This window comes from Limanda limanda, chromosome 15 (genome assembly GCF_963576545.1).
Source record: "Limanda limanda chromosome 15, fLimLim1.1, whole genome shotgun sequence".
In the NCBI taxonomy this organism is placed as follows: Eukaryota; Metazoa; Chordata; class Actinopteri; order Pleuronectiformes; family Pleuronectidae; genus Limanda; species Limanda limanda.
The window spans coordinates 23,765,417-23,779,660 of NC_083650.1; the positions used below are offsets into that span (position 1 = coordinate 23,765,417).

The 14,244-nt window shown below is 39.8% G+C and overlaps 1 protein-coding gene across 1 annotated transcript; it reads right to left on the reverse strand.

The window, feature by feature from the left end:
* Positions 1-376: 376 nt before the first annotated feature.
* Positions 377-13,723, reverse strand: LOC133020553 (inactive pancreatic lipase-related protein 1-like). The gene is made up of 13 exons (XM_061087154.1): positions 13,667-13,723; positions 13,532-13,586; positions 12,242-12,393; positions 11,792-11,911; positions 11,260-11,394; positions 9,672-9,780; positions 8,369-8,488; positions 8,001-8,117; positions 6,025-6,143; positions 4,499-4,628; positions 4,052-4,166; positions 2,128-2,295; positions 377-494 (listed from the first exon to the last, which is right to left on the reverse strand). The coding sequence occupies exons 2-13, from the start codon at positions 13,584-13,586 to the stop codon at positions 425-427; spliced, it is 1,410 nt and encodes a 469-aa protein (XP_060943137.1). The 5' UTR covers positions 13,667-13,723; the 3' UTR covers positions 377-424.
* Between the last annotated feature and the right edge of the window lie 521 nt (positions 13,724-14,244).

The window sequence follows — 14,244 nt, forward strand, 5'->3', positions numbered from 1 at the left end:
AGGTCTTTGTAACCATGTTTGGATAAATCAAATTATTAAATTATAATCTACTGCATTTTTTTCAAATATTTCCTGCTTGCCTGAGTCACCTATGATTCTAAAAAGTATGTTTTGGGGATTGGAACTGTTGATTACACAAAACAAGACAGTTGAAGACATTACTTTCGACTCTTTGGAAATTATGATGGGGTTTATTTTTCTGAGATTTTACATAACAAATTCAGAATTTATTAAATATTTCCTCAATCCTCAATTTCCTTAATCTGAGTGTGAAAGGTAACTTTTGGGATATTTGACCTCTTTAGTGTTCTCTCAAAGTTGCTGATAAGGTTTGATAGATGGCCTTTTATCATATCAATAATTAGAAACAAATGTGTGAGAATTCAAAATCTTTATTGAAAGACTGAGAGACTTGGTGATTGTCTTAAAGTTGACATGGAAGCACAGACTGGACATCGTTCTCCGCCACATTATATGTTCCACAGAAGACGACTCTGTGAAGGAGGAAGAGGAGATTAAAGATTGAGTGAGACATTCCTGAAGATGATCCAGATTAATATATTGGTTTAAACTGCTCCATGTTAGTACTGAAGAATATATATCAGTACAAACAAAAAATCCAAAAACAACAATTAATTCTGTATTTGTGTCAGGAGCAGCAAAATCTAGTTCTGATCACTAGCTCATATTTCTGTTGTAGAAAAAGTTTGACAAAACATATAATATATCATAATAGAGGAATCTTCATGTTCTCTACTTTAGCAGCTCCCTGAACCCCTCACCACTAGATGGCACTAGTCCCATGCTGCCATCTAGTGGCTAAAGTTAGTCCATGCACTGTGGTAAAATGCTCTGTTCATCATCCTTATGAACGTTGACTTTTTCTTTCAACCCAGATTGTTTGTCTGGGTCCTGGACCTCGTAGACGTCTGATATGAGTCTATTTAAATTTCCAAACAAAATATGTTTATATTTGCTGATGCCCATATGTCACATAGGACACATTTATACACAACATGTGAAACATATGTTTCCCTGTTTGATGCACCACAAATTCTATAGTCACCAGTGAATCTGCTCACAAACTATATGAAGGGTTCACACTTCAGTTGTTTCCACATGTTTAGAGAAATATGTTTAAAGGGGTGATTTTTGATTTTCCAGATCATAAACTGTATCTCCCAGACACAAAGTTGAGACTGTCAGAACTCATGCAATAATAAGCCCCATTCTGTGATTCTTCTTGTAACTACTAGGAGGTGTATCACAAACATAAGCATGATCAACAGGAGACAAAGTACATGAAGCACAAGTAAAACACAAACTGAGGACAGAGACATTTACAGTGGGGAAGTAACATCAGTCACTGGTAATATATATTATTAATAATGAATAAATATAAATAATGGTAAAACATTCTAGTAATTCTATAATTTGTTTAACTCAATGTTAAATGTCAGTCAAAGCTAAACAGTAATATATGGTATTTTAAGTTGAGCTTTTTAAAATTATTTCTTGGTTTGTTACAGTTTGATTATCACATGGTGTTTTTCAGCAGATTAAAATTTACACTGTCCACAGAGGCAGTGCTTTCCAAACAATCTATACACATTTACCCCATTCAACTGAAAACTATCTTCATGGACAAGTTCTGTTTTTAAAGCAAAGTATTTAAGACATAAACATGAAACATTTACAAATTAAAAGACTTATGGTAAAGTTAAACTGACTAACAGTCGTATAATAAACAGTGTAATGGAATATGGTGAAGCTTGTGGATTGTTGTGGTTTTGTTTTCTATTGTTATATAAGGGGGCCTGAAGTTTCATTGCTCTCAGTGACCTGGGTGTGTTGTTCTTTGTGAACTCATAATCAGTTTGAATCAGTTAGAATCATCCTGGATGTAACTAATAATCCCATGTAGTCATTATGAAACACCCATATATCATGATAACAGTTCATAAGTAAGTGTTGGTTCAAATACTAATCATGGTGAAGCGGCTGCAGTGATACTACTCAGACTGAATGTCTTTGTCTTCTCTATTGGAGCTGGCTGATGATTCAAATGATAGTTGTTGATTTGCCACCTGGCCGTCATCCTCACCCAGAGAGAAAAAACAAACTTACGTCTCCATGTCCTTTCCCCTCTGCACCTCCACTTTAGATACTCCGTACTTGGGGTTCAAGGGGTTGAAGATGTGGTTGTTCCATCGAAACTTCACCTCTGTCAAGTCTCCCAGAACAACCTCAGCGTCCAGCAGCAGCTCGTAGGTCCGCCCGGACACCATCGACCCCCTGGAGAAACATCACAGATCCCACTGAAATGAAATGCTCAACCACACACATTATAAAACGACCGTTCAGCTTCACTCTGACATTGCAATCTGAGCTCCATTACTTTTACAGACTCAGGTGGTGAGGTGTAAGTCGCTTTGGATAAAAGCGTCTGCCAAATGACATGTAATGTAATTAGGGCTGGGCAACGATTAAAAGTTTTAATCGCAATTAATCGCATGATTTCCCTGATTAATCCCGATTAATCGCATTTGTATACGCAAAATCCAATGATGAATTAAAAAGTAGTGTATAGCGCAATTTTATTTTCAATGTTCTGCCATATGAACGAAAGTGCCATAACATTTGTTGTGCAAACACTTTTAACATCAGCATTAAATACAGTAGCAGTTAAATAAAATATTCAGTGTAAATCTCAACTTAACAATGTTATCAATGCAAATACAAAATTAAAGGTCAATGCCACTGCCAGGGCATTAATGTTATCCTCTTCGTTATGAAAAATGTATACTCCTCCCTGCGTCTAACGTAGTCTGCCGAAGCCTCGCTCCGCTCGCTGTTTTGTTGAGTGATTTGCTGATATCAACTGTGTGTTTTGCATTTAGGTGATATTTTAGACTGGAAGTTCTCCAGTGATAAGAAAATTCACCTTGGCAGTGGCTACAAATAACTTTGGTTCTGTCGACTCCGCCGTCTGGAAGAACTTTAAAATGAAAATGGCCATTTAAATTATTACAACCAAATTATAACCCTTATCCATGGTTGTTTATCCACCAATTATTTTCTTTTTTCCGGTTCCGCAGCAGTCAGCAACAGACATTCACAAAATAAAAGCCTGACTTTCACAATAAAACAATAAATAATCAAACCTGAGTTAATGCGAGATAAAATAATTAATCGAGTTAACTCATCACTTGAGTTAACTCGATTAAAACGAGTTAACTTGCCCAGCCCTAAATGTAATAAAAATCTAATGTGTGATTTGAATATATTTCAAACACACGTACATAGACTTTGCACTTAGTGACTGTGTGGTCACTCACTCTGACAGACCAGGCCTGAGTGATCTCTCCTCCTCTCGTCTGCTCAGCTCACTCACTGGTGTCTAAATCACAGACCGAGTCAATTGTGGATTCTGACTGATCTCTGTCATTTCTCAGCCACTATTTCTAATCTATATCTCATCTCCTCAGCATCTCCACTTGCTATGACAGGAACTGGAGTAAGAGCTAGGAGATATGCCGTCCAGAAAACCTCAGACTGTGTAAGAGGGTTTAAACAGAAGTTCAGTATCTGCACATTTGCTCGATCTCTCCCGTGCTTCCCTCCTCTTAATCAGATGTTTGTTTAGGGGCTGAGCCAAGGCAGTGGCGAAGGGTGATTCACCCAGCTTGAAAATATTCCTTTTTTTGCTGCAGTTCTTCTCACTGGAGTTAAATGTAGTTTTCCTTTAAGGCCTGAGGGTTGGCAACCTCAAGATGGCACCAGACGTGACAGGAGTGGGAAGGAGCAGCTGATGGACAAAGGGCTCTGATGTGATGTTCATAATTATACTCTACATAAAACAGAATAATGTTTAAAAAAAAAATTACATTCTTGGAGCAGATATGGAAAAATAAATATCCAATCCCACAACTTGTATTGCAGCCTTTCAAACCCTGATTACACTTGGAAGAAAGAAGCACAGCATCCTGAACCAAGGACTCAAATGTCCCCTCAGTGTGTTCCACAGACCGATACATAATGTTCTTCTTACACATGGAGCTGGTGCTCCTCGGTGCTGTCGCTTTTCCCGGTGAGTGCCACATACATGTAGCCTGGGTTGGACCAGCTGGGACCATCGAGGATTACTGTCACTCTGTAGCTGTAACCTAGAAGTGGAACGAAATAGTAGAAAATCATTTTTATTTCACTTAACCTCTGGCAAAGTGTCATCATAACTACATAGTGGGATGATTGAAAAACATAGGGCGAAAAGCTGACTGTTACTACATGCTGTTGTTTCAGATTATGGAACCTATATAGTTTCTGATCTGATCTATTGGGTTTCTCTATAATTATGACAGGGGTCGCCCTTACTATGTAAACTGCCTTGAGATGATGTCAATTGTGATTTGGAACGATACAAATAAAATTGGAATGAATATCAAAATGAAAAAGTTTCATGTTGTAAGTGGATGTGTTGTGAGGGCAGGATACTTACGACCAAAGGGCTCTGAACCGCCAGTGCTGAGGAAGTAGTTTGTCTTTGAAACCCCATCAGTCCCAGTGAACCTGTCAGCGTCGTGGCCCATCAGAGGACAGTTACCGTCTCCACACGGGAAACACTTTCCCTGTGGAGACATGGTGAGGTGTGAACACTGAGCTCATCGTGTGATGGAGTGTCAGGGGAAAGTAACGACCCCGGAGGACTTTTCCCCCGTGGACCTTGCTGCAGATTGCCACTTTAAAAATATGAAGGTGGAGAGTGATAGTGGTTGTGCAGTGTGTCACAGCGTGGGAGCGATGGCGACTTTGTGGCTGTCAGCTAAGGCCGCAGGAATAACACCGGAGAGCGTTTACGAGGTGAGCGGCAAGGAGGTGCTGTCGTCTCTCAACAAGAACATAGTCGTATGAGGTCATGCCTGGCGCTCCCCGGGCCTCCTTTGATCGGGACATGTGTCCGAAGCAAGGATAAACTGTCATTAACACCAACAGCTGCAACAGCATACAAGCCCCCCCCCCCACGGAACACATGAGGGAAGCCCATTCACGTCCGCCTCAACTCCAATGCAGGGTTGCCGAACTGACTTCTAAAACCAGAGAAATGGTTCACAGCCATATCAGTGTCATGCAGCAGCAACAGGTGGCCTCCACACACTCATGCTGGGATGTTGGAGATATTCTCCAGCACTTCTCCTGTCTGAGTCTGATAGCTCCGTGTCCCTTTGTACAGTGAATTACAGGGGATGCCTCCCAGACCCCAGGTCAGTGGACCCCACCACCCACTGGGACCAAGAGCATCGACATTTTTTGTGCAGCTGACTTTTGTTACCAGAGACCGAAAGGGAAATTCTCATTTTAGCTGTGCTGCATCATCTAGTTCTATGTAAGCTATTCTGTGGAGCTGATGAAGTCATCTCTCATCGACCGATCCATTTAGCAAGCTGGCACATTACCATAGAGACTGTAGAGATGGAGGTCACGACCGCTCTCCAAGAGTGAGGCCGAAGCATCTCAATCTCCGCCTAGTGGCTGGCTGGAGTATAGGTCATAAATCCTGCCTCCTCCATGTTAATAAATAGGACATGGAATAAACTAAGTCGGCCCCATGTTAAATACATTTTTCCAAAAAATGCTTTCCCTCATTTTAGGTAATTCTTAATACACTCTATTGCTAACTCTTCCAGAAAGTTTGGTTTTATTTACTTATTTGATGCTATAAACATCGTGATTGACAACTGAGGGCTGACTCGTGATTGGTTGAGTGTGTGTATTGGAGGGACCCCCACATCTTTATATACAGTCCCTCCTGTTAGCTTGAGTAACTCTTCAGTGCGCCCTGCATATAGTCCCAATAATTCCAGCGCCACCTATTCACAATGATATGCAAATATATAATTTAACATTTAGAAATGTTTAAATTCCCTGAAAAAGACTGAACATAATCGAAACATTTATTTTTGTATTTCAATCAGCACCACTCGAGCAGGTATCATCACGTGGTTCTGTAGAAACTTGAAGACTTACTTCTGCAAAACTGTCCTTATTGGGGCAGGGGTATCCCACAAAGCCCTGGGGTTTAATCATACTCTCAGTGTAGTACTGGTAGGCCCGGACGTGGTTACAGCCGTCAAACTTCTTCGTACCTGGCAAAGGTTGGATCAGGTGATGACAGGGGAGAGGACAAGAAGTGAGAGGGACGTGGTGTTAAAAGAGGTAAAGAGGAATAAGAGAAGAGACCTGAATGCTTATTATAGTCCTGATTCTCAGATGGCTAAATACAAACTTATGACCTTCTGAGTGAAGCCAGTGAGAAGCTGTCAACTGAAGGGGAGGATTACGCTGATCAGCCGCAACATTATAAACAGTTCCCAGTTTTAATGTTTTCTCACGTATAATGTGATGTTTTAATGTTGTTTATGCACCGACATTACAAAATCAGCATCGGAAGCAGTGACTGGTTCTAATAATGCGGCTGATCAGTGCATATCTAACGTGATCAGAGTATCGCTTTGCTGTGATTTAGATGAGAATCACAGACAACAGGATTAAATTCCAGTGTTCACGAGTCAGACTCAGCACTAGTGAAACAATAAGGAGAATGTTCAGAGTCAGAATGTGAGAGGGAGAGACAGAGGAGCGCTGCTGGTCGGAGAGAGACACAGAGAGAGAGAGGTCATGGCTTCTGTTGTTTTCTCTTCCAGTGCAGGGCGAACACCAGGCGCTCCGAGAACTCCAGCTATGCAGCCCGGGCTCCCACTCTCCCTCTCTTATCTGTAGGATCAAAAGTGGCATATTCAGCTGTGCCAACACCCCCCACCCCCCAGCCCCGGACCCAGGCATGGCACCAATGCTGCCACTTGAGCCTCGCTACTCAGCAGCACATTTCAAAAGAAAGCCGTCGTCATTCATTTTAGAAAATATTTGCTCAGATGGGACCAGCAGGAATAACCCTGCCTGCGGTTTCTTTACGATTTTTCCGTTGGGACGGCTCCAATATTCCACAGGGGGGGCTCCGCGTTGTAAGTTGGCGTGGTTGAGAAAATAAGGATGCATGACTCATTGTGTTATGTATAGGAGGAGCGGTTGTGATGGAGCCTGTTGTCTTGAGTGTGTAGAGCACATGCAAGCAGTGACACATGAGATCTCACCATGATGATCCCTGTTTCTGCTCTCGTAAGAAAAAAACTGTGAGTTAACACCCGTAGCTGATTGAGACCAATCAGAACACATGTTGAAACATTTCATTGTGATTTACTGCTTCATTAATATGTTTTTTTATGCACAGTCTTGCTGACCAATGAGGCTTGCAAATCAATTTGCAGCATTGACTCACAGTCTGAGGTGATATTCCAGATGGACAAAATAACGCAGTTCTAATTACCACCATGAGAGGACACCATTGCCCTTGGATACCCCTGTGAGACAAGGGATGGGAGGAGAACAGCAAAGAGAGAGACTCATGGACGTACCTTCATCCTAGAGGATAAAAATATTCCACCTCTTGCAAAGGCAATGCCACTGAATATACTCAAGTCATCAATTACTAATGTTCTGTATAAATAAGAGACAGACTGTGTGATGTGATAAAAATAGAGATGCTCTCTCTACTGCAGTTTTCAGTTTACTGTTACTGTATATATGTATATACTTTATTCTACTTTATTCTATTTTATTTTATTTTATTCTATTTCTTATATATTGTTGTTTTTTTATATTGTTGTTTTATGTTCAGTGCACCAATGACACCAAGTCAATTTCCTATATGTGCAAACATACCTGGCAAATAAAAGAATTCTGATTCTGATTCTGAATTCTGATTCTGATTCTGAATTCTGATTCTGATTCTTTTCAACATGATCGTAAATGGTCATAAATGTAATACTTGACAGAGTTGACAGAGAGGGAAGTTGTAGAAAAAGTAGCAACAAAATCATCAACATAATTGGACTGATTTTCACTTTTTCAAATAAAATTAGTTTATATGTCTTCAATCCTCTCACCTTCCCAGATAGCATCCAGATCACCGGGTTTGCCTTTGTTGGCCGAGCAGCCGGGCATCAGTTCTCCTCCATTGGGATAAAAGTCAATGTGGCCAACAGCCTGTGACATCCCCAGACCTGAGAGGAGGGCAACTCTCATTTCATTTTTCATATTTGACAAAAGAAGATGATCACACTTTATTTCCCTTATTTTTGTGCTTATTAGTGGGCTTACCATAAATGTTAAGAGCGCAGAATATATAGAATATTTGACACTTTTCACATTAACTACATTCACATTCTGTACCTACTGCTCCTTCCAGGCTCAGTTAACTACTAATCTGTACTGAAGTGTTTCAAAGTACATCGTGATCAGTGGTGATATGTACCAAGGTTGGATTGGAAAGGAAGTCCATCGGTGTGAATGACATCCACAAAGGCAGCGTCAGTGGTGTCCAGACGCACAGACGCATCAGTGTCCTGGAAGTATGGTTCAGTCGGGTCCAGTCCTACGCAGACAAAAGAGTGGGATTGAATTACAGAAAGATCAGACGAAGGCTCTGCGGCTAAAGTTATACCAGCTCAGCTGTCTCAGCAACCAAATTCACAAGATGGACTGCAACAAAGACCAGCATTGTTTCCCCAAGTTAAGATGACATTAGGATTCACCTGTTCGCAAAATACCAAAACCAAAACCAAAAGGGTAATTCTTTGCTCTATACAAAGTGAGAATTTAAAATGAGAAAAATCCAAGCTGTCCTCTAACCAGAAAATAACATGAAAAGCTGCATAGCTGAAGGTAAGATGGTATTTGCACTATTAAAACACTATTATCATACTGTTAGCGTTTCATAAACACTTTAATAAGAAATAACAAGCCACTGATGTAGATAATTGGTTCCTCCTGTCTCTTTAAGCCCATTCAATGTATGGCCCTGCGGGTATTATAATTATATTTGTCGGTGATGCAATATCAAATTATAAGCAGTTAAAAAAAATAAAATCTCATACATAGACATTTGATCCTATGAACACAGATTATACTCTTTTAATATTTTTTTAATTTTATTTTACCAAGATGCTAGGCCAGTCCCCTACATTCAATTTATCTGCACAAAATTGCGCAAACTCATAAATATTTGTCCTCTAATTATGGCAGATTTGTTTTCATCAGGATCCATGAATGATTCCCTGGGAAATCTGTGAGAATGAGAAACAAGGCCGTATCTCGCAATGTTAGAGAAAAACTGTTTCAGATCTGCACCAACATTGCATCTACTTTAATCTTGGCCACTAATATTAAACATTAGTTAAAACACAGCTTCACAAAAACGTAATAATAATAATAACCCCTAACACAGCAATTACTATGATAAAGAAATGTTCTCACATGTCTGAAATTTGTCCCAAAAATGTACAACAGTAATCTGGTTCCCAGCAGCTGCACTGCTCACACTACATCTTCTGTACACATTATGATTTCCCACATCTTATATGGGGAATAGAACTCGCTCCTCCTATGGATGCATAGAGCTCATTCCAAGGTAATGCAAACACAGCAGCTCTTAGTTTCACCTGATTATACACTGATAAAAACATAGTACTGAACATTATGATCCATTTCTGCTGATAGCCCCCCCCTCACACCAGCTCACAGACCATTTTGGAGTGTGTCTGCTCCAGCACATGTACCTGTGATGCGTGCCAGGCCGGGGGTCCGGCTCCCAGCGTCCCCTGCAGCGTGAGCCCCCAGGCTGTGTCCGATGATGTGGAATTTATCAGCCTTCTGCCTGTAGTTGACCTGTGTGATGCAACATGAATATTAAATACCATTCAACCAACATACATTATGCACTACTGTGTGTATGAGAATATCTTCTCTGCTCCCAATCGGATTTGTCTGTGCCCTTTCCACCCTGTCTGTTGAGTCATTTTCACTTTAAGTTTGTTGTCATATACCTGATAACATGAATTAAGGCCTAAAGCATGAAAGAACCGTAGCTGAGGTCAGAGAGGATCTGTTGTGTTTTCCTCCTGCAGAGTTGGATGCAGACTGGATGTCAGCTCAGTCCTGGAGGTGTGTGTGACCAGTTTTACGATCGGGAGAGGAGGAGTTGCTGGACCGGGCTGTGATGCTGAGAGTCAGGATGCTCTACACCTGTGAAAGACCTGCTCTCTCACCGCTTTCATGACCACACCTGTGCAGATTGACCAGGTTGTATGTTTACCTCCAAGAATCTGAATCATCTGACCCTCGCCACAGCCTCAGAGACCTGCAGCCTCCTGCAGCCCACACCCAGCTAGCCCTAACCCTAACCCTAACCCTAAGAGGCCAGGGAGCGGGAGCAGGGTAATGGATCTCTTCATGGCCATGCAGTTGTGGGTGGACAGGGAGAACAACATGGGGCTGATCACTTATTCCTTGGAGACACAGGTGCAGAGCGTCAGGAGGAGGAGGAGGAGGAGGAGGAGGAGGAGGAGAACCCTAAACTATTTGGAACTGGTGATCTCACCCAGTAGTCCAGGCAAAGTAGCCCATTTTGGAGCCAAAAATAGAAGTAATTGTAAAAGAATTTTTTTCAGCATAGATTATTTATATGAGGTGTCCAGAACAACATACTAAAAGTCCTAAGAAATCGTAGTTGAGGAAATATGTTTAATTCTCATCAATGTGCCAATAAGGCCAGGTAACAATACACCCCAAAAAGACTATTTTTTTCCTTTACTCCAATCAAAATAAAACTTTACACAATGAAAGTAACCATGAAACGTAACATTTTTTGTATTACAAGTTTCTTTGAAAATGAATTTATGTATGTATTTGTAATACATATGAATGGTGTTTGCCTATGCAAATTAGGACATATTCAATAAGTGTGGAGCTCATGTGCTTGTCAAATTCATTTCAAAAGACACTTGTAATACAAAAAATGTTACGTTTCATGGTTACTTTCATTGTGTAAAGTTTTATTTTGATTGGAGTAAAGGAAAAAAATAGTCTTTTTGGGGTGTATTGTTGCCGGGCCTTATTGGCACACATTGGTGAGAATTAAACATATTTCCTCAACTAGGATTTCTTAGGACTTTTAGTATGTTGTTCTGGACACCTCATAGAAATGATCTATGCTGAAAAAAATTATTTTACAATTAGTCGGTCGTAAAACGCTACTTTGCCTGGACTACAGTTCCACACACAATAAAACAAACATCTACATCTAATGATCCTCCAATTTTGACCATCCTCTGTTTCCTGCACGTACTGTACCATGGGTTACATTACCATGAGGAAGTTGATCATGGAGGCCACCTGGGCAGCCACCACCCGGGCGTTATTGGCAGCCTGAGCGTATTTGGTCTTCACACCTGACGTCCACTCCACAGCAACACAGTTCACACTCTCCCACTTTACCATTTCCTGCAAAGAGCAAAAGTTAGTTGACAGAGATAAGAGCGAAAATAAGGTTTAAAAGTTTCACAAAAAAACGTTTTGTACTTATAATCCCTATTATTAAGGATTTATACATAGAGCATATTTGAAAAACAAAACTAACAAGAAATAACATCAACCAAACAGCAAAAACAACACTTGATAGAAGTGTTCAGAATTATAACATGTTCACAGTTATTCAGAAATGAATTCAATGGCTTCGTCATATGCAATTTTAACTCAGGTTATTGATGCACACATTTGTGTGTTCATCTACTGAAGCCAACATCAATGTTGAGGTTAGATGATGCTCTTACATTGCCCCCTCCATTTCAAATTATAGATTTCTTTAAAGAACATCCCATAAGGAATGTTTCCTTCCTACCTTACACGTTGCCTGTGGCCAGGTCTCATCTTCTGCTGTCAAATAGCCAGGAATGATGAATCGAGTCTTTGTCAATTTGTTGTAGTTGGAGGCATGGATGGTTTTGTCTTGTTTGATCTCCTGATGATTGCAATAAGAAAGCAGTGATGAACACACTCAGAAAAAGATTCACATTCATCACATCATAGGTCCACCTCTAAACATTGCTCACTGGTACAATGATACAGTATAAGTAAGTAATGAGGGGAAAGATAAAAGTCTTGTTTTGAGCAAACAAAATAATGGTGCTGATGGAAACATGAGGCTTCAGCCTTCAGGGTTGGAAAAATAAACCAGATATTCAAAGTTTTGCTCTTCTTTTTATCAAAAAAAAGGGTTTCATTAAAAGTGAAATTAGCAAAGTGAAAATCTGAATTAATAAATGAGTTCATAAATAATCATCCGTCTTACCTGGAAGTAACGGTTCTTCTTGGTGAAGAGCAGGAAGCGGGTGCCGATCTGTTCAGGCTTCCAGGGCAGGATGGAAACTGGTCTCTGGGCAGTGCCCCCCCAGGGAGCCAGGTCAGCAAAGCAGCCCAGGTCATCAAAACATATCTCTGCTGCTGTGAACACATCACCAGGAGCACATCATGTACAGCTCGGATGTATACATATGAACATATACATACAGTTCAATGAAATACCTTTAAGAAAGAAATGACAGCTGAACCTTAAATAACCTTTGCAGTCAGTGTATCTTTGCGATTGAAGACTGTTAATCCAGAGAAACCTGTTATCTACTTAATTTGTCCAAATCTGAAGATTTATTGGATTATTGATTTCGGGACCCAGTGAGAACAAAAGCTTTGCTCAAGACAAGAATCTCATATAACATATCGTTGTACTTTCATTTCATAATTTAAATATTTGTTTACCTTTCTTAGGTAGAAATGTTCATGCAAAAGCGTTTTGGAAACTTAAAATAATTTGTCCAGCCAAGAAAAAAATGATATCCATTTTATTTGTTTCAAGTTTTCTGGAAAAGCAAGTTTTGTCTCCAACTTAATTTTTAAAAAATCAGATCATAAAATAAAATGAAAGTTAGATTTATTCCATATAAATATAAGATAGAGTTTCCTGTATTGGTTAGATATACATACATGCACACTCGGTTTTTATATTTAGGCTTTGACTTTTACATGAAACATGAGAAAGGTCAAATCACAAATATGACATTTACATGGAGCATGTTAGACCATGTCATTCATATTCCTGTTTACACAATTCTTTCATCCACATCTTTTTTTTTGGTGGACTGCCTAAGTAATAATTCATTAATGCTACTATCAGAGGACTCCAGCAGGTTGTGATAATAACTGTGCTAGTCAAACTAGTAATGAAACAATTCCGTCATCTAAAAGCCCCCCCACCTCCTGAAAAAGGGTTGATTATTGTCCAGAAACATTATGTGACTCAAGAAGCAGCCTGATTAGTGGCCAGTCATTTCAAACTCCTGTGAATAATACCAGATTTCTCACGTTTTTAAAAAATGTGGGCTGATAAATAAAGCCCTAACAATTAGAATACTTATGATTGAGTTGTGCTGCAGCCATATTGGACCACTTTGTATGTTTGTAAAGCTAGAGCAGGTTGTTATAACAAGGGTGTAATAAACTGATTAAAGGGAAAACAAAAGCAGAAATCTTCATGTTTAGAGCTTTCAAATGCAGAAAAAAAACTGATTAGAAGATTTAAACTTACCATATGATGCTCCAACGAGGAAGCAGAGCAGACCCAAACCCCACATCTGTAACATCTGTTGGACAAGATCCACAAAAAGTCTTTGTTGAAGAGAAATTAAACAAATATATTAACGGAAACATGGCGTGTACTTACCTTCAGGCAGGACAAGAAGGTATTGATCCTTCACTGCTTGAAATACCAGATGCTTTTATGGCCACGTAGGTGTGGGAAAGCCACAGCTGACTGACAAGGCAGATCAGACCCAGGGAACTTCTAATCTAAATCTAAAAAGTGTGCTTCATCCTACAAGCTTCTATCAGGGACACTATACAGAATTACCACGTATACGCAAGTGAAACCAGACTCACTTACACAATATACTTACAACCCTACACACAGGAAAGAGACAGATTCACACATATTAATTAAACCACCATATGATTACATACACAACTGAAAAGCTGTCATCGTAAGAACAACTGAAAAGTTACACATACTGGTAGAATCGAATCATATACATTATTTGAATGCTGCCTTAAAATATTGTGAAAACCATATTAATCAATCTCATAGGGCTTAACAAGGTGTGATCATTCATGAGTAAAGAGTTATATCAATGTTTATGTATTCACACATACGATTTCTGACAAGATGAAGGGGGGAGTTTATTAATAGAGGCATTGCTAATTATAGTAGATTATATGACTATAGGCATATGGTATATCTAATCA